The 17,773-nt window shown below is 32.4% G+C and overlaps 2 protein-coding genes across 4 annotated transcripts; one reads left to right on the top strand and one right to left on the bottom strand.

Annotated features, from left to right (window-relative positions):
* Window positions 1-1,199: 1,199 nt before the first annotated feature.
* On the bottom strand, window positions 1,200-4,806 carry LOC119678963 (transcription factor Sp4). Of its 2 annotated transcripts, XM_038091096.1 has the most exons (3): window positions 3,966-4,806; window positions 1,780-3,898; window positions 1,200-1,689 (listed from the first exon to the last, which is right to left on the bottom strand). In XM_038091096.1, exons 1-3 carry the CDS (start codon window positions 4,611-4,613, stop codon window positions 1,388-1,390), a joined length of 3,069 nt encoding a protein of 1,022 aa, XP_037947024.1. In that variant the 5' UTR covers window positions 4,614-4,806; the 3' UTR covers window positions 1,200-1,387. The 2 variants fall into 2 exon arrangements, with proteins under 2 accessions (XP_037947024.1, XP_037947023.1); XM_038091095.1 differs by having other exon boundaries at window positions 1,200-3,898.
* Window positions 4,807-6,522: 1,716 nt separating this feature from the next.
* On the top strand, window positions 6,523-11,375 carry LOC119679563 (alpha-mannosidase 2-like). Of its 2 annotated transcripts, none has more exons than XM_038091990.1 (11): window positions 6,523-6,756; window positions 7,032-7,262; window positions 7,330-7,477; window positions 7,532-7,703; window positions 7,762-8,063; window positions 8,125-8,311; window positions 8,377-8,962; window positions 9,024-9,406; window positions 9,510-10,023; window positions 10,091-10,672; window positions 11,042-11,375. In XM_038091990.1, the coding sequence occupies exons 1-11, from the start codon at window positions 6,646-6,648 to the stop codon at window positions 11,195-11,197; spliced, it is 3,372 nt and encodes a 1,123-aa protein (XP_037947918.1). In that variant the 5' UTR covers window positions 6,523-6,645; the 3' UTR covers window positions 11,198-11,375. The 2 variants fall into 2 exon arrangements, with proteins under 2 accessions (XP_037947918.1, XP_037947919.1); XM_038091991.1 differs by having other exon boundaries at window positions 6,524-6,756; window positions 7,065-7,262.
* Window positions 11,376-17,773: the final 6,398 nt, after the last annotated feature.

Raw genomic sequence — 17,773 nt, 5'->3', positions numbered from 1 at the left:
CGAACCTGATTTTGTTGGATCCAATTAGTATATATCGGAACTAATTTCTTTGTGTTGGATTTAATTGGTTTGTACCGGATTTAATAATTTTGTATAATATTGGATCGTATAATTAGGGCTATCCAAAGTACGGCCCGCGGCTTATGTTTGTGCGGCCCGCAACATGTTTTTAATCTATTATAATTTCGCATTATTATTATTACATTATATTACTACATTATTTTTAAATTGAATTTATAACCGTATTTATAATGTTATAATGTATGTATAATAACAACTATGAACGGATGTATTTGTTTCTGCTGCCCTCCAAGCTGCACAGTAATTTGTATTGGCCCGCGATCGCATCTACTCTGGACAGCCCTGGTATAAAGAATGAAGCTAACAAGAACTTAAAATAAATTAAACAATACGGTTATTATAATTTATCAAAATTAACAGCTGTGGATCTGCTTGAAAAAATATTGAGCTGAATGCGGAAATGGCACAAGGTTCGAAGCTTTATTAGTCTAGAGAATTAATATACAAATCCAAAATATTTATGTTTAAAAAAAAAAACTATGCAAATTCGACCTGAAGGGCTAAAGTGAGAGATGTAAGAAAATAATGGGTTTATAAGATATGCCAATTTATGTTCGACCACGTGTAGAAAAAAAATAAATACATAAATAAATTTGCAACAAATAACGTTTGTAATTCAAGCATTTTATTAAAGCCTGAAATTGAAGAAACCTACTTTTTTATTTACATACGTACATTAACATTAAATTAATAACAATACACAAATTAACATAAAAATATATACACTTTCCCTGAAAGAAAGTACTTTTTTCTATAGATATTAAGATATTATAAAATTAAAGGGCATGGGGTCTCCGAAACAAATAAGAAATAATATTTCAAATAATTTTTGTCTCTAAAAATAAAAGAACTTGTGTTTTATTTAAAGCACGCTTGAAGCGCTGGACTGATATGGTTTAATACAGACAATTTTTATATTTTATAAAAAAATTTATTTCTGTTACAAATATGTTTATCAAATTAATATATAAAAGAATTGTAAACATTTAAAATTTATTTAAAATGTATGTACAATTAAAAAATAACGAATACGTAAAATGCCTAAATACAATCATATTTTTAAAATTATTATTCTGCAAATACATTCCAATTATATATATATGCAAAACAGGCTACAATAAATTACATACAACAAATAAATATATACAGACAAAATGTAGTTTGAATAGACTAAATATTAAAGTAGTTTAATTAAAAATAATATTCTTAAATTTAAAATTGTTTATTTTGACTTTTAAAATTATGTACACACCAGGCTTTAAAACTGATTAAATAATAACTGTTCCATGAACAGGGTCTCCGAATGTTAGTTAGAATTTTCCAAGAACTCACTGACATTGATAGTCATTTTTTCATCGTCAGCACTGTCATCATCAACGTCATCCTCATCATCATCAATGAAACTATCTGAAGAGCCTTCATCACCTACATCTGTCATGCTATTAGCACTAGACATTTGCGCAGAAGCACCCGTAATAGCAGTTGAACCTGCAACCGTTGCCGCTGTACCGGTTGTTACGCCGCTTGGTATTTCAATAGTGACAATGCCATTTGCTGTTGTAATACTTTTTGGTGTGCTGGTGTTTTCAGTCCCTTTACTATCACTTTCTGCACCAGATTCGTGTTCTAATTTTTCCTGCTTAAGCATATCCATCACTTCGATTGGAGAACGTACTTCAAAGCCATCAATTGATGAACGGACTTTGTAATGAGTTTTAATGTGTTTCGAAAGATGATCGCTTCGCATGAATTTTTTATTACATTCACGGCACTGGAAACGTTTTTCTCCAGTATGTGTTCTACGATGCCTTTGCAGTTCATCAGATCGAGTAAAGCGTTTTCCGCAAAACATCCATGAGCAAACAAATGGACGTTCGCCAGTATGCCAACGTAGATGGGCTCGAAGATGAGATGTTTTACCATATACTTTGTTGCAACCTGGTATATGGCAGCTATGTTGTCGTTTACGATCGGCATGCTTCTCACCCTCCGTACAGTTTGGGCAGGTGCATGCCACACGCTTAACTCGAGGTTTTATATCTAAACCACCCGTATCATTCACGTTTATATTGACATTTACCGAAGTCTGTGGACCAGTTGTAGATGTGGCTGAGGTTGGTTGCTGCGTTTGCTGTGTAGTCGATTGTGAGATATTTGTATTGGGAGTTGTTGCTATAGTGATTTGGGCTGTTGTATTGGGAGTAGTTAAATTTGCACTGTTAGCGAATTCGGATTTGAGTAAACTACGTGGTGTGTTTGCTATACTGGTGCTGGTTGGAGTTATTGTAAAACTATGTGGTTGGGAGACGGCAGTTATTTGTATTGACGGTGGAATAGAAACTGGTATGGACACTGCATCATTAGATTGTTGGTGTTGGTGTTGATGTTGCTGTGTTTGCTGTGAAATTTGCTGTAATTGTTGAATTTGTTGTTGATTTAGGTTTCCTGCAATACTTTGTGGAACTACCCATTTAATATTTTGTGTAGTTTGATTAGATCCATTACTTACAGCTTCAACCGGTTCTTGTTTAATGTTAGTAATTAAATTTTGAGTAATTTGTGATGGACTTGTTGGCTCCTGTTTCGGTTGTACAGTAGCGCTGATCTGTCCAACGTTTGCTGGTTGTGGAACTTGTGGATTTGTAGGTGCTGTTCCTTGCATTTGTATAGAATTCTGTGCCTGATGTTGTGTTTGTGTTATTGGTGTGGCAGTAATTACTTGCTGAAGATTATTTTGCATATTCTGAGGCAATTGCTGTGCTTGTATTATTTGAACCTGTCCTATTCCGGGTATATTTTGTATTGGTAACGCCTGCAAACCTGGTAACTGTTGCAATTGTATTAAGTTAGGTGCTACCTGACTAACTGCAGTAGGAGTAGCAGCAGTTTGAACTGATGTGGTCGGTTGTGTTCGTAGTTGTTGTAATTGCTGAGCAGGAATTACTGTTAACTGCTGTCCTTGAGCGTTGGTAATTGTTATTGGCTGATTTGTTGGTATTTGTGCTCCCGACTCATTTGCCGAATTAATGGCATTTATGATCTGCTGTTGTTGTATTTGCATTTGCTGTTGTTGCTGCGCTTGTTGTTGAGCAGCCTGTTGTTGTTGATGTTGTTGCTGCGCGGCTGCCACAACGGCAGCTTGTTGTTGCTGCTGTTGCTGATTATTACTGTTTTGATTAGGATTCTGTATGTGTATTATATTAGCATTCGGTGGCAGTTGCGGATATGATAAAGTATTAAGTGGCGCTAACTGAACTTGCTGTATTTGTCCGTTGGGTGTTACAATTTGTGCTATTTGTGTAAATTGCGGAATTATTTGCATTTGCGTTGATGCTGGAAGTGTAGCAGGCATAGGCAGTGCTTGTGGGGGTAGTATATTCGGTAAGGCACCAGACCCTAAAGATTGAATAGGTACGTGGACAGTTTGATATATTGTTTGGCCACCACCTGTTTGTATTGGTATTTGAACCGCAACTGTTTGCTGTAAAGCTGGCGCTTGTTGTTGTAGTGTTGGAGGAAATTGAATAAGCTGTGGTACTGAACTACCAGCGTTTGCAGGGCGTATTTGAATATTTTGTAATGTTTGACCATTTTCCAGTTTAATAGTGTTTCCTCCACTTAAAATGTTATTTAAGTTGCCCAATAACCCATTCGCAGCTGCAACAGTTGTTGGTATTTGGAGATTTGTACCAGGAATCGTTATTGTGCTCGGTAATGTAGTCGAGGTGTTTGTAGCTTGTGAAGCTGTTTGCTGCTGCTGTTGCTGAGATGTTGTTGTTCCGGTATTTGAGGACTGATTTGAATTAGTATTAGATGCCTAAAATAATATTAATATTGATAAATGTAGCTTAGCTTAATAAAATTTTAATGTATAAATGTTATACTTGGTTTTGTTGTTGATGAGCGTGCTGTTGTTGTTGTTGCTGTTGCAAAACTTGTTGTAACTGTTGTTGGTGCGCATTTGCAACATTTGCTACAGGTATTTGAATATTTGTGCCTGGGATTGTAAGGAGCGTTTGCTCAGCACCACCAAGACCAACTGGCAGTTGAACTGCTTGCCCTATGCCTTGTATGAACTGTGGTGCAGGCTGTAATTGAACGGCAGTAGGAGCAGGTGTCGCAGTTGGAGCACGTACTATTTGTCCCGTTGGAGTAATAAAAGCTTGTTGCCCATTAAAATTAACTGCTTGCGCATTTAAATTTGGTATAAATATTGCTTCTTGACCATCAATCGTTACTGTTTGCATAGGCTGAACAATTTGAAACATATTTTGTGGCATACCTTGTGTGGTTTGTGCTGCTTGTGGTGCAGTCGCTTGAACAAAATTCTGTGGTAACTGTTGTAAGTTAATTATTTGTTGTAATGGTGCTCCGCCTGAACTGACTCCAGTAGTAGGCACACCACCCGCATTTACAAAGGTGGCCTTAACTTGTGCAGTAGGCGTGGCCGTCGTCGGAGTCGCTTGAGTAGTATGGTTTCCATTATTCGCTGAGCTATTAACTCCTAAAGCATTCGTTTTATATTGTATCATATTAATTTACAAATTATAACTGCACTTAATTGACTTTGAATTATGGCTGAACTTTTTTTTCATATTCCATGAAATTTTTTTCTATACACCTACAGTATTATCACCATTTGATAGTAAACATATATTAACGTACTCTACACAAGAAATGTTTTTTTTAAGTCACCAAACAAATACGTCTTCTATATTTTTTAACACATTTATCGTTGCAATATTTATTTTAATATTTAAAAACACAATTTTTACTCCAATAAATTGTTTACAGTTTTTGGTCGGCCATTATGGAAAAACTTTTATTGGAATAGTGGTGCCATACACTTAATTGTCAAATACGTACCAGTGCTACCCAACACATAACATTTGTTAAACCTCCCGTACATGGTTAGTCTGTATCATCACTCACATCGTGTGTGTTTTGCATCGTCTCTTATACACGTATTCAATACAACAAAGTTTAACAATTCGTTACTAATTTTTAAGAATGAATGATGATGAAAATAATTTTCAAAATCTATAGCTGCTACTAAATAATAAATACTAACAGCTTAAATAAGTTTTAAATATAAAAATTGAAATTTTAACATGTTATATTTGGCGTCAAATATGTTATGTGTTGGTAATTAAAGAAAAATCAGTACTGTTTAATTTTCTTTTATTTATCGATTATAATTCTTAATTAAAAGCGTCGTTTTAATATACATTATATATTGTAGTATAAGACCACTCATAAAAATATGTGTATATTCAATGACAATACTAAAATAGGTGTTCACAATATTTGTAAACCATTTCATCGTTTATAAAGAAAAGAACATCTAAAATATGCAAAATTAGAAAATAAATATTTTAAATATATATATATATCAAATTTTTTACGAGTACTTAAAGAACGTATAATTAAAACGCGGTTTAAAATTTTTAACTCAATAGTTGCTAACAAGTTTACTCTTATTAATGAATAAATATTCTAAACTATTTTTAATTTTGTTATAAAAGGAAATTTCAAAATTTCCTGCGTTCTGAACATTGCTTTTAATTCATTATTCATTTTAATTTTTAATTTTAGCTTTATTATTTATTATCATACAAAATGTAGTTTGCTTGCATTATGTGCGCATATATAAGATTTGCTTTTTGCGTAAACACAACATTCGCTTAACGCTTATAGTAACTTGCTATTTTTTGCCACACTTAAAAGCTACCGAAAGCACTTTATAATAGGTTGTAACGTTGTAATAGGTGTATTCTTTAGGCATGAATACTTCACTATTACATGTGTTGCTTAAAAATTAACATGCAAAGCAAAAACTAAATTCGCCTTCTTTGCTAAAAGTGCTTAACAAATAAGCCTCTCCCACTACAATGGTGCCAAATTTAAAATTGATCTATTTTGAATGATTTTTGGAAGAAAATGAAAATAAACAGTTAGCTGTTTATTGTTTACAACAGTAATTTTTTAATAAAATTTGTGAAAATTATTGACAGGTTAGTAATTGTGAAGAAGTTAATTATTTATTAAGGAATTTTTCATTTCTGTGTTCATTAAAAAGTGCATGAATAAATATAAAATGAAATCTTTAAAATAAAAATATAAAGTTATAAGACAATTTTAAGAAAAAACAGTTTTAAATAACGCTAATTTAGCATTAACTAGTGATGTTAGAAGGTTGAAATGTATATTAACGAATTTATTCACGACTTCGTATTGGCTATATATATACTTATACAAAAAACTTTTATATAAAATTCAAACGCAAATTTGTTTGAATGTTTTTTATTTGTTATATGTTTACTGGTTTATGCAGTGATGCCAAGTTATTCTTGATCATCATTGGGGCATTGGAGCAAAAAATACACCTAATATATATGAAATGTCATTGGTATAGATGATATATATATATGGTAACCCTCGCAAAATGTTTACAGCTGATTTTTATCTATTTCACTTTGTCGATTTGTTCTTACCAAAATCGGCTTGCTTAGAGGATGCATAATTAGTAAACAACACAAAATTTTGTTAAAAGAATTTGATGAAATGTTTAGGATTCGAAGACGTATCGCGATAATAGTTTGTGCTACTTGTATCTTATTATTTTTAAGTTTTTACTTTTTTATTAATTATGCAGCGCCGACGGAAGAAAAACAGGTAAATTTGGCTTCGGCCTAAAAGAATAGTTCTTCTGCTTTCCATATTGATTGACCACCAACTGTGAAACGTGGCTTGCTTAGTAAGATCATTTGTATCCTACAATAAACTAATTTAATGTTTGCGAATAAGTGATCTAATATTTACCTTTTTACCAAACGTGTGCTTTGGAATAGAGTCTTAAAATATTAATAATATCTAAATTAAATTTTTACATAATGTTTTATGTTCAATTCAAATGCTAAAATTGATTCCAAAAATAATATTACATTTAGTCGAATTTTGGCGCAATTGAATTAAAATTGCAGGAATTGGAAACGGGTCTAAAGCGTCATGGACAAGAAATGCGTCATCTTAAAAACAAGATTGAACGTAATCTCCAAGACAACATGATTGTAAAAGACGAAAACTTCCAGAAATATATTGATGTGGCTGCAAAAACAGGGAGAACTTCACCTCCAGAATGCGCGTTTGATACACAATTAGCGCCGCAGCCAGATGTGCAGGTAATATTAAAATTTAATCTTTACATATTATAATATAAAATCTATTATATATTTTTTTTTGCTTTAGATGTTAGATCTTTACGAAAAGATGACGTTTACCGATATTGATGGAGGTGTTTGGAAGCAGGGCTGGAATATTAAATATGATCCATTACAATTTAATGAACATCATAAGTTAAAAGTTTTTGTAGTGCCACATTCTCATAACGATCCTGGTATTATTTTCCAACTAGCACTTAAAAAATGATTTAATATTTATCTGCTTTTAGGCTGGATAAAAACATTTGAAGATTATTATGAACACGATACCAAGCATATTCTCTCCAACGCACTACGCCATTTACGCCAAAATCCGGATATGAAATTTATTTGGGCGGAAATTTCATATTTTTCACGTTTTTTTGAGGATTTGGGACACAAAAATCGAGAAGAATTTAAAAAGTATATAATACTCTTAATAAAAAATTTTGCTTTAAAATTTTATGTATTCATTTACTAGATTGGTACAAGGTGCACAGTTTGAATTTGTTACTGGTGGTTGGGTTATGCCAGATGAAGCCAATTCCCATTGGATTAGTATTTTGTTGCAGTTAACAGAAGGACAAACTTGGTTAAAAAATACATTCAATATAACTCCTTCATCTTCTTGGTCCATTGATCCATTTGGCCATAGTCCCACTTTGCCTTATGTATTAAAAAAATCTGGTTTCAAAAATTTATTAATACAACGTACTCATTACTCAGTAAAAAAAGAATTAGCTTCAAATAAAAATCTTGAATTTAACTGGAGACAGCTATGGGGTAATAATTAAACATAACAGTGTTGCTGACTTGTAACATACTCGTAATATATAACTTACAGATGACACAGGTGATACGGAATTGTTCACTCATATGATGCCATTTTATTCTTATGATATACCACATACTTGCGGACCTGATCCTAAAATTTGTTGCCAATTTGATTTTAAGCGCATCCAGGGATTCGGTCTTTCATGTCCTTGGCGTGTACCACCTCAGCCGATTTCTGAACAAAATGTAGCACAAAGGTATATATTGTGGAAACTGTTTTTTATTCAGATTTATTTTTCTAATGAATATCTATCGTATGTAGAGCTGAAATGATCGTTGATCAATGGAAAAAGAAAGCCGAACTATATCGCACAAATGTTGTACTAATTCCACTGGGTGATGATTTTCGTTATAGTCAGAGTACAGAATGGGAAGTGCAACGTATTAATTATGAATCACTTTTTGAGTATATAAACGCTGAGCGAAATCTTTTTGTGGAAGCAAAATTTGGCACGTTGCAAGAATATTTTGATATGGTGCAGCAGGAAAAACGTGATTTTCCTACATTAAGTGGTGATTTCTTTACATATGCTGACAGAGCTGATAACTACTGGAGTGGGTATTATACCTCTAGACCATATCATAAACGCATGGATCGTGTATTATTGCACTATGTTCGATCAGCAGAAATGTTAACTGCATGGAGTGCATGGGATGATGAAAGTAATTTTAAAGAAAAGTTGCTTGATGCGCGAAGAGAATTATCTTTGTTTCAGCATCATGATGGAATAACTGGAACCGCAAAAAATCACGTAGTAGCCGATTATGCGCTACGATTAATGAATGGCATAAAAGCATGCCGATTTGTAATGCAGCAAGCCGTTTATAAGTTATTGACTAAACCAGCTGTAAGTAACTTCTATATAAATATTCTATATTGTCATAGTAATATATTAAAAATCTATTTAGATTTATAATGTTGATTACAAATTCACTTACTTTCACATGGACGATTCCCGCTGGCCCGGCCCAGATGACAGTCGAACAACAATTATACTTGGTGACGAATTGCCTAGTAAACATGTTGTGTTTCATAATTCTCTTCCGCAATGGAAGGAGGAACTTGTTGATTTTTACGTTTCTAGCCCATTTATGACTGTTATGGATTTTGACAATAACCCTGTGCATGCTCAAGTTAGCCCCGTATGGACTTGGCACCGACATATACAAACAAACATAATAACTCCTCAGGCATCAACCACAAAATACCGTTTAATTTTTAAAGTGAAAGTACCACCTCTTGGTCTGGCAACGTATATAATAAATATTAAGTCTCCAGACGCAAAATTAACGTAAGTATACTGAAAATATGAATTGTGGCTCACTTTGAGCCATTAATTCAGCTATTCGAAGTATAGTGGATATATTTTTGTTTTTATTTTGTTTTTATATTAGTTATACTACCTTAGCTACGAATCTCATATTGAATACTAATCCAATATCTGTGAATCTCGGAGACTATCAGCATGAAGTCAAATTTGGTGAACATCGCGAAATCTCACTGCGAGTAGGTGATGGACCTAAAGTTACTTTTAGTGCTGATGGTCTAATGAAATCTATACAAATTGATGAACTCGTATCGAATACTCCAATACACTTAAAATTCTACAAATATGGCACTCGAATTAATGGTGATCGCTCTGGTGCTTATCTCTTTATACCAAATGGTCCAGCTACACCTTTTCTTAATGTACAGCCACCAGTTGTATTAATTACGGAAGGTCCACTAGAAGCCAGTGTTACTACAGGCCTTCCATTTGTGATTCACCAGACTGTGTTACGAGGTGAAGCACCAGAAATACGTAATCTCGTGGATATTGGTGATATGGATGATATTGAAATTGCTATGCGGTTTTCCACACGCATCAAAAATGCGGATGTTTTCTACACCGATTTAAATGGTTTGCAAGTAAGTTGCGAGTTGAGAGTTGAGAGTCAGTATTATAAATATATTTATTTAAAATTTTTGTTTTAAGATGATTAAACGTAAACGATTCTCTAAATTACCACTACAAGCAAATTACTACCCAATGCCGACTGCCATGTACATTGAGGATGATGAAACACGTTTAACTGTAGTTAGCGCACAACCTTTAGGCGGAACTTCCTTAGCAGAAGGAGAATTAGAAATAATGCAAGATCGTCGTTTAGCACGTGACGATGAACGTGGTCTTGGTCAAGGAGTTTTAGATAATCAGCCTGTACTACATATTTTCCGTATAATTTTAGAACAAATTAAAGGTTGTAAAAGATTAGTAGAAACACATCCCTCCGGTGCTTTAACTACAGCTGCATACTATGCTTCAAAAATAATTTTAAATCCCATTAACAAATTTATATATACTGAAAACGATTGGTTAGGTGTACAGAGAGATTTTGGAGCCGATCATATAGCTGCTGAAGATGATGTTGAGGTGGTGACCATGCGTACTTTATCAGCAAATACTAGTGTACCCATACCGAGAGATAGAAAGGGAAAAGTATTGCTTCATACAGGAATTGTAGTTCATCGTACTAATCTCTTAGCATGCCCAGGAGATGGACATCGATCGGGAGTGGTAAGATTTGTACAAAAAAATATTTAATGTATTTTTTCAACGTTTGCTTAAAACCTTTGTTCGTGTGTATTTCCACACATATTATTGAGATTGACTGTGCGTGGGCATTAAATTATAAGAATAGGATTATATGTAGAAAAGGATTAATCAGCTTATATAAAGAAGAGTCTTTGCTATGAGTAGAGTTATTATTAGTAGAGCTTAATACCATTTTTAATGTAATGTAGACAAGCAAAATCCGAAAGTTTATGACTCTTGCTCTAGAAAAAAGATAAAGACAGTTTTATACCTCGTTGATTAATTAAAAGTATAAGAAAATTTCTATTGTTTTATAAATATATTTAACACATTTTTTTATATTTATTTCAGCTGAATCTGCGGAATCTCTTACAATTTGGTCAGAATATAACATCAATCGATATCACAACACTAACATTCCTACATCATCTGCAAAATCTAGAAGCAAATGAGTTGCCTTTGTGTCCAATGGACGCAAAAGCTTTTATTGTACACCATCGCAGTTGACTTGACTGAGTAAAATAATAATAATTGTTACAGTAATCTCCCGAATTGATATTTAGAATTTATTAATTTTAAGTTACTTTTCGAATTGTTTTGTTTTAAAAGCACTTTATGCCGTTCCTTCGTACTTGTAACTACAATTGCATACATTTTTTGTGTGATTTGTTTGAATGATCTTTTTATTTTTGTGATAATGTAACAGATATTCTTTAAAATTATTATTTTAAATATATATGAAATAAATTTGTTTACTTAATATGATATATAAATATATATATATATATACATATATGATAAATTGTTTTTGGTTAATAAACTAGACTAAAAATATTTTAATGTAACATAAGCAATAAAATTTCAGCTTTTATATTCCAAAATGCTGTTTGTCTTTTATTATCTGTTGAGATTTAATATATCAAAAATATTTAAAATTAAATAAATAATTAAAATCACGAGTATGAATATAGAAATCTTTCCCTTCAAGCTGAAACGAAAAAATATTTTCCTTTGCAAAGAATTATTAATCTTTATACTAGCGAATATGTGTTGGAAGTGAGTTATAACCACTATGTGTTATAACCACTTATAATTTATAAACAGTTGTTAATTCAAGTATTCTGCACCTAATGCACAAAGAGTAAATATGGGAACAAACATTATGTGACAAATTTTCTAGTTTTGTTTACATTTCAATATTATTCATTATTTAATTATATGATTCCTATAAAAAATAATATATTATATAAATAATAAAATAAAATAATAAAAATAAAATAAAATATAAATTTCCAATTTCATTATTTAGAAGTATAATCGCATATATTTTTGAAGTGGTTCAGTACAATGATTTGAAACTCTGAATTACTGATTAAATACAAACGCCAGTTGAACTAGCTTTTGCATCTGTGGTTTCAGAAAGAATTTGTAAATTCTGATTGTGGTTTGGATCTGCTTGTGTGATCCCTTTGGGGGTTGTTGAACGGCACTTGTTGTTGTAGTAACCCGCTGGGACCTGCTTATGCAGTTTCTTTGGCAAGTGTTGAACTGCATTCGACGAGTGGTTCCGAGACGTACACTCGGCCGTTCTTGAAACCAACGGCACTTAGTCGTCTGAATCGACGAGTGGTTTGGTACGTAGACCCGGCCGTTCTTGGAACCCACACTGAATAGTCAGATATTCCGGTTTGAAATCAGTCATATTCACATTTTATCGTAACATTGATCATAAAGTTTTTCTTTAATGTCTTATATTGATTAAAGACTAATTGTATAAATAAAAAAAAGACACTTTCTCACTACAAGAGTGAGAGAGTAATCGGATTAGAAATTTCTCAGATAGAAAGGTCACAAGTCCTGGCTACAACAATAAGAATATCACTACGGCACTCTATGACGTAGATCCGGCTGTTTTTGAAACCAACGGCACTTAGTCGTCTGAATCGACGAGTGGTTCGGTACGTAGATCCGGTCGTTCTTGGAACCCTCACTGGGAGTGTCAATTTTTACATGAATTTGATTGAGGTAAATAAGGTAAATTCATGTTGTTATGTTATTATTACTTTTGTGCATTTTTAGTTATCTATTAAGTTATCTATTAACACAAATCGTTGAATACTTTTTGATAATCCAAAGTATAGGGTAGATAAGATAGGGTATCGAATTATGTTATACAAACCAATTTTTTGTACAAATATTAATAATATTTGGAAGTTTAAAGGCTTAAGTTATCATATTTAACATTAAATATATGCAATTTAGTGATATTCTGCATAATTGACTACTTCAGTTCAAATATTTAATCACCAGCAAAGCAAGCTACTTTTAATCATGTATAAAGAGTTAACAATCAAAATTAATTGAAATCTAAATAAATTGTTATATTTGTGAAAAAATAAATTTATGTCAACTAATCCGTTTCCAGTATATTAGCTCTCTGAACCATGTGGTATTACAGCTGTATTAGCGTTCTGATATTTTTTTGTTTATATTTTGTTATGTATAATGAACTCTTCTACAATACGGATGAAGATCAGGTGAACCATTTATATACACAATGCCATTTATATAATATAATATAAAATATATCGTAATATGTTTCGTCAATAAAAGGTTTTATTGTTGAAAGCTTGTTCCCATAAACTGCAACAAAATGAAGACAGATACGAAGACGATTTTGAGGGACTGTTTTCTAAAAGTCGCGGACGTGACCTACATAATGTACTTATAGATAATGAAAATTATACTGAAAACTGTTGTTTTAATTTTGAAAAGCCACCAAAGACATATATACAAGTGGGTTACTGATACGTATTTAGAAGTTTGAATAAAAACGTATTTTTATTTTTCTTTACAGTTACTGGATTTCTATAAAAATCTATCATTTCCGAAAGACGAACGCTTTCTCTGGGACAAAGGCTGGAATATACAATATGATCCACAACGATTTAATGAAAAAAATAAACTTGAAGTTTTTGTGGTTCCACATTCTCATAATGATCCGGGTATTTTTTACATAATTGCATATTCAGAATATAATTATATAAATAGAAGTACATGTATTGACAACTGTGAATCGCATACATTACTGAATTTGAACTAGTTGAATTTGTACCTCGAATCATGGGTTTGATTTCAACCCAGATTTCATACTAGAGCTCTACTAGATTTCTAAACCTGTCGGTTTCTGAAACAGTTCACAGGCCTGCTTATGTCGTAGTGAAGCATGTCATATGCTGGTATCTATATATGGAGCTATATATGTGTTTGCAGTTGTTCCATATGACAATTGTATATAATTTTATACATTGCCATAGGTTAGGTATATTTGTCAATCTTCCCTATAAAGCATGTATGATCATAGTTCTCATTTTGTGGACTTAGTCACAAGTTTCTACTAATAATGGTTTCTAATGATCCGCTAATTATACATGGTCAGTTTATCATCATTTTTTATTTATCTCATTTCTCATATTTATGATTTAAAAGTGTGTTTAGAATCACGTGTCTACGAAAATTTTAAAAGGATATGATTCCATCTAATTAACAAAGGACGTGTTCGGTAGTTAATTAATTTTTTTGTTTAGAGTAATTATTAATTATTATAAATAAGAATGAATTCCTAGAAAATTTTTAACAATGATTTAACAATTCATAGGATGGCTGAGAACTTTTAATGACTATTACCACCACAAGACGAAACCACTTTTGGAAAACATTATTCAAAATTTGTTCACCTTTCCGGATTTGAAATTTATTTGGGCTGAAATTTGTTATTTTTCCAGATTTTATGATACTCAAGACCTTATCACAAAAGAGAGAATTAAAAAGTAATTAATAAAAAACTTTTTTACATGTTGTGTTCTATAATGGGAATTTATATTACAGACTCGTACATAATGGGCAGTTGGAATTTGTCACTGGCGGTTGGGTAATGCCAGATGAAGCTAATACACATTGGATAAGTTTATTAATACAACTTACTGAAGGACAAAGTTGGTTAAAGCAAAACTTTAATATTACACCTATTAATTCCTGGTCTATTGATCCATTCGGTCACAGTCCTACATTGCCTTACATACTCAAGCAGTCTGGATTCCAAAATTTGTTAATACAACGTACTCACTACTCAGTCAAGTACAATTTGGGCAACAAACGTTTGTTGGAGTTTCTTTGGCGACAACTTTGGGGTACTTACAGTAGTTTCTGTTTCCGTTTTTGTCCATATTATTATTATTTATAGTAAGACTTTAAAGAATGAAGTCTTTTTTAAATGACTTCACTAAATGTGATACCGAGTTGTTTACGCATATATGATGCCATTTCTTTCTTTTTCTCTTTATATAAGACACTAAAGGTGATACCGAGTTGTTTACGCATATGATGCCATTTCTGTCTTATGGAATGAAACATACCTGCGGTCCAGATCGTACTATTTGTGAACAATTTGATTTTAGGTATATTAATAAAAACACGATAGACCGATTATTTAGACGAGGTCAGGATGAAATAACTACAAAAAATATAGTTAAAAAGTAAATGTTTTAAAATTATTATAAGTTTATATGCATACAAGTATGTAATAAATCTACGTTTTTGTCTAGGTCTAACTTACTTGTGGATCAATGGAAAAAAAAAGCTGAACTCTATCGCACAAATGCTTTATTAGTGCCACTTGGCGATGACTTTCGGTATCATGAAAAGAATGAGTTACTTAACCAGCGCAATAATTATGAACGGCTTTTCTACTACATTAATCGTCAAACCAAATTCAACGTCAACGTGCGGTTTGCAACGTTACAGGAATATTTTGAGGCAGTACATAAACACACAAATTATAAGTTTCCAACATTGAGTGGAGACTTTTTCACTTATGCTGATCGCGAAGATGATTACTGGAGTGGTTACTATACAACACGTCCATTTTACAAGCGCATGGAACGTGTTCTGTTGTACTACTTGCGAGCGGCGGAACAGCTAAATGCATGGAATGTAAAATATAAAAATGACCGTTTTGAGAAAATTCTAAGAAATGTGCGTCGGCAGTTATCCCTATTTCAGCATCACGATGGCATAACGGGCACCGCAAGAGCACATGTGGTAGAAGATTATTCAATCCGTCTGAAAAATGCCATTAAGGATTGTCAGTATGTTATGGAAATGAATATTTTCCGTTTAATGACTAGAAATTCTGTAAGTAATTTAGTGTCGGAAATATATGTAAACTCTAACTTTAAGTTTTTTTTTTTAGTATGAAAAAATGGATTATAATAAGAAATATTTCGACATAGATGATTCTAACTGGCCGTGTAACGGCTCAATTCGTAGTCCAATTATTTTTAGCGAAGAAGATGGAAACAGTAAATTTCTAGTGTTTCACAATTCATTAGCACAATGGCGAGAGGAAACAGTACAGTTTTTAGTTACTGCCCCATTTATTCTTGTCTCAGATCTAGATGGCCTTCCAATACAAGCACAAATAACTCCAGTAGTAATTTGGGATAAAATAACTCCGACTTTTTTAACTAAACTTTATAATTTACTTTTTGTAGTTAAAATACCTCCTCTGGGCATGAAAACATATATATTAAATCTGAAATCGGAGAAAACGAAACCAAAGTAAGAACTTCTTATAACATCTTAAATAACACATTTAAATTATCTGATTTATTAATAGACATACATACTTCGCTTCAAACATCATATCGAATACATCATTTATTGCTGTAAACATTGAAAACTATCCAAAGGAACTAATAAAATTTACTGCCCAACGTGAATATATTATAACTCTAACCAATGGTGGCACCATACATTTTAATAATAATGGAACTCTAAAGTCTATAAAAACCGATAGGATTAGAGAACCCTGGCCGGTTTCAGTGCAATTTTATGAATATGGTACTAACTGGTGGAGCAAACAATCTGGGGCTTATCTCTTCTTGCCTAATGGTCCAGGAAAACCCTTAGTAGGCAAATTTGTACCTTATATTGTATATACTGAAGGACCAATTGAGAGTTCTGTTTGCGTCGGTCTACCTCTTGTTGTACATTGCACAAGGATATATGATAATAAAATTGAAATACGTAATATTGTCAACATAAGCCCATTGAACAATTTTGAAATATCTATGAGAATTGCAACAACAATTAAAAATAAAGATGTTTTCTATACTGACCTCAATGGTTTGCAAGTATGTATGTCACAGTTTAAACGTAATATTGCATTTATTATAGTATCTGCTTTAAGTTAAATAAATTGTTTCGTTATTATTATTTGGAATATTTATCGCTAATATTTAATCGACAGATGATCAAGCGAAACTATTTTCATAAGCTTCCTTTGCAAGCGAATTTTTACCCGGTACCCACTGCAGCTTATATTGAAGATGAAAATACGCGATTTACAATAATCACTGCTCAGCCTTTGGGTGGAACTTCTCTGTCATCAGGAGTATTAGAAATAATGTTGGATCGGCGTTTAAGTCAAAGCGACGGCCGTGGCTTAGGCGAGGGTGTACTCGACAATCAACCAACAGAACAAATATTTCATTTGTTGTTTGAAAACTTAGAAGGTTGTGAAAAACGTGTAGAAAATCATCCTGCCGGTGCATTGACTTTGGCTGCATACCGTGCTACTAAAGAGCTTCTAAATCCTATAAGTAAATTTGTTTATGTATCATTGGAAACAGCGTTACGAAAAGACTTCGGTACCAAATATTCACCAATTAGTGATGATATGGAAATAATTACATTACGAAATATAATTAATCTGGAGAGAAACTCAACTGAAGTAAACACAGGAGTTATTATACATCGCACCAAAGTGTTGGAATGTTCTGCTCACACTGGAAATCTGAACAAATCGGTGAGTTTTGTAAATGAATAAAAATTTGTTCAGTGAGATAATGAGATGATAATGTTATATATGTTACGATATTTTTCATTTATTAAAAACAATTTTTCTTTCAGGTGCAACTACATAATTTATTTCCGTTCCAGACTTATGGAAGTTCTATACACAGAACAACCTTAACTTTTTTAAAAAATTTGGGTGAAGTCGATATAGAAGAACTACAATTT

Source organism: Teleopsis dalmanni, chromosome 2, assembly GCF_002237135.1.
Source record: "Teleopsis dalmanni isolate 2A chromosome 2, ASM223713v2, whole genome shotgun sequence".
NCBI lineage: Eukaryota > Metazoa > Arthropoda > Insecta > Diptera > Diopsidae > Teleopsis > Teleopsis dalmanni.
Note: the sequence above shows the minus strand (reverse complement) of the source record. Positions and strands in the feature narration are given on the sequence as shown.

Bases quoted from the DNA above. Each gene is read 5' to 3' on its own strand.
- LOC119678963 (XM_038091095.1), bottom strand. From the start codon at position 4,613: ATGATACAATATAAAACGAATGCTTTAGGAGTTAATAGCTCAGCGAAT. The intron at 3,899-3,965 runs GTATAACATTTA...ATATTATTTTAG, and splicing joins CTCATCAACAACAAAACCAA to GCATCTAATACTAATTCAAA.
- LOC119679563 (XM_038091990.1), top strand. From the start codon at position 6,646: ATGTTTAGGATTCGAAGACGTATCGCGATAATAGTTTGTGCTACTTGT. The intron at 7,478-7,531 runs GTATTATTTTCC...ATCTGCTTTTAG, and splicing joins ACATTCTCATAACGATCCTG to GCTGGATAAAAACATTTGAA. The intron at 8,064-8,124 runs GTAATAATTAAA...TATAACTTACAG, and splicing joins TAACTGGAGACAGCTATGGG to ATGACACAGGTGATACGGAA.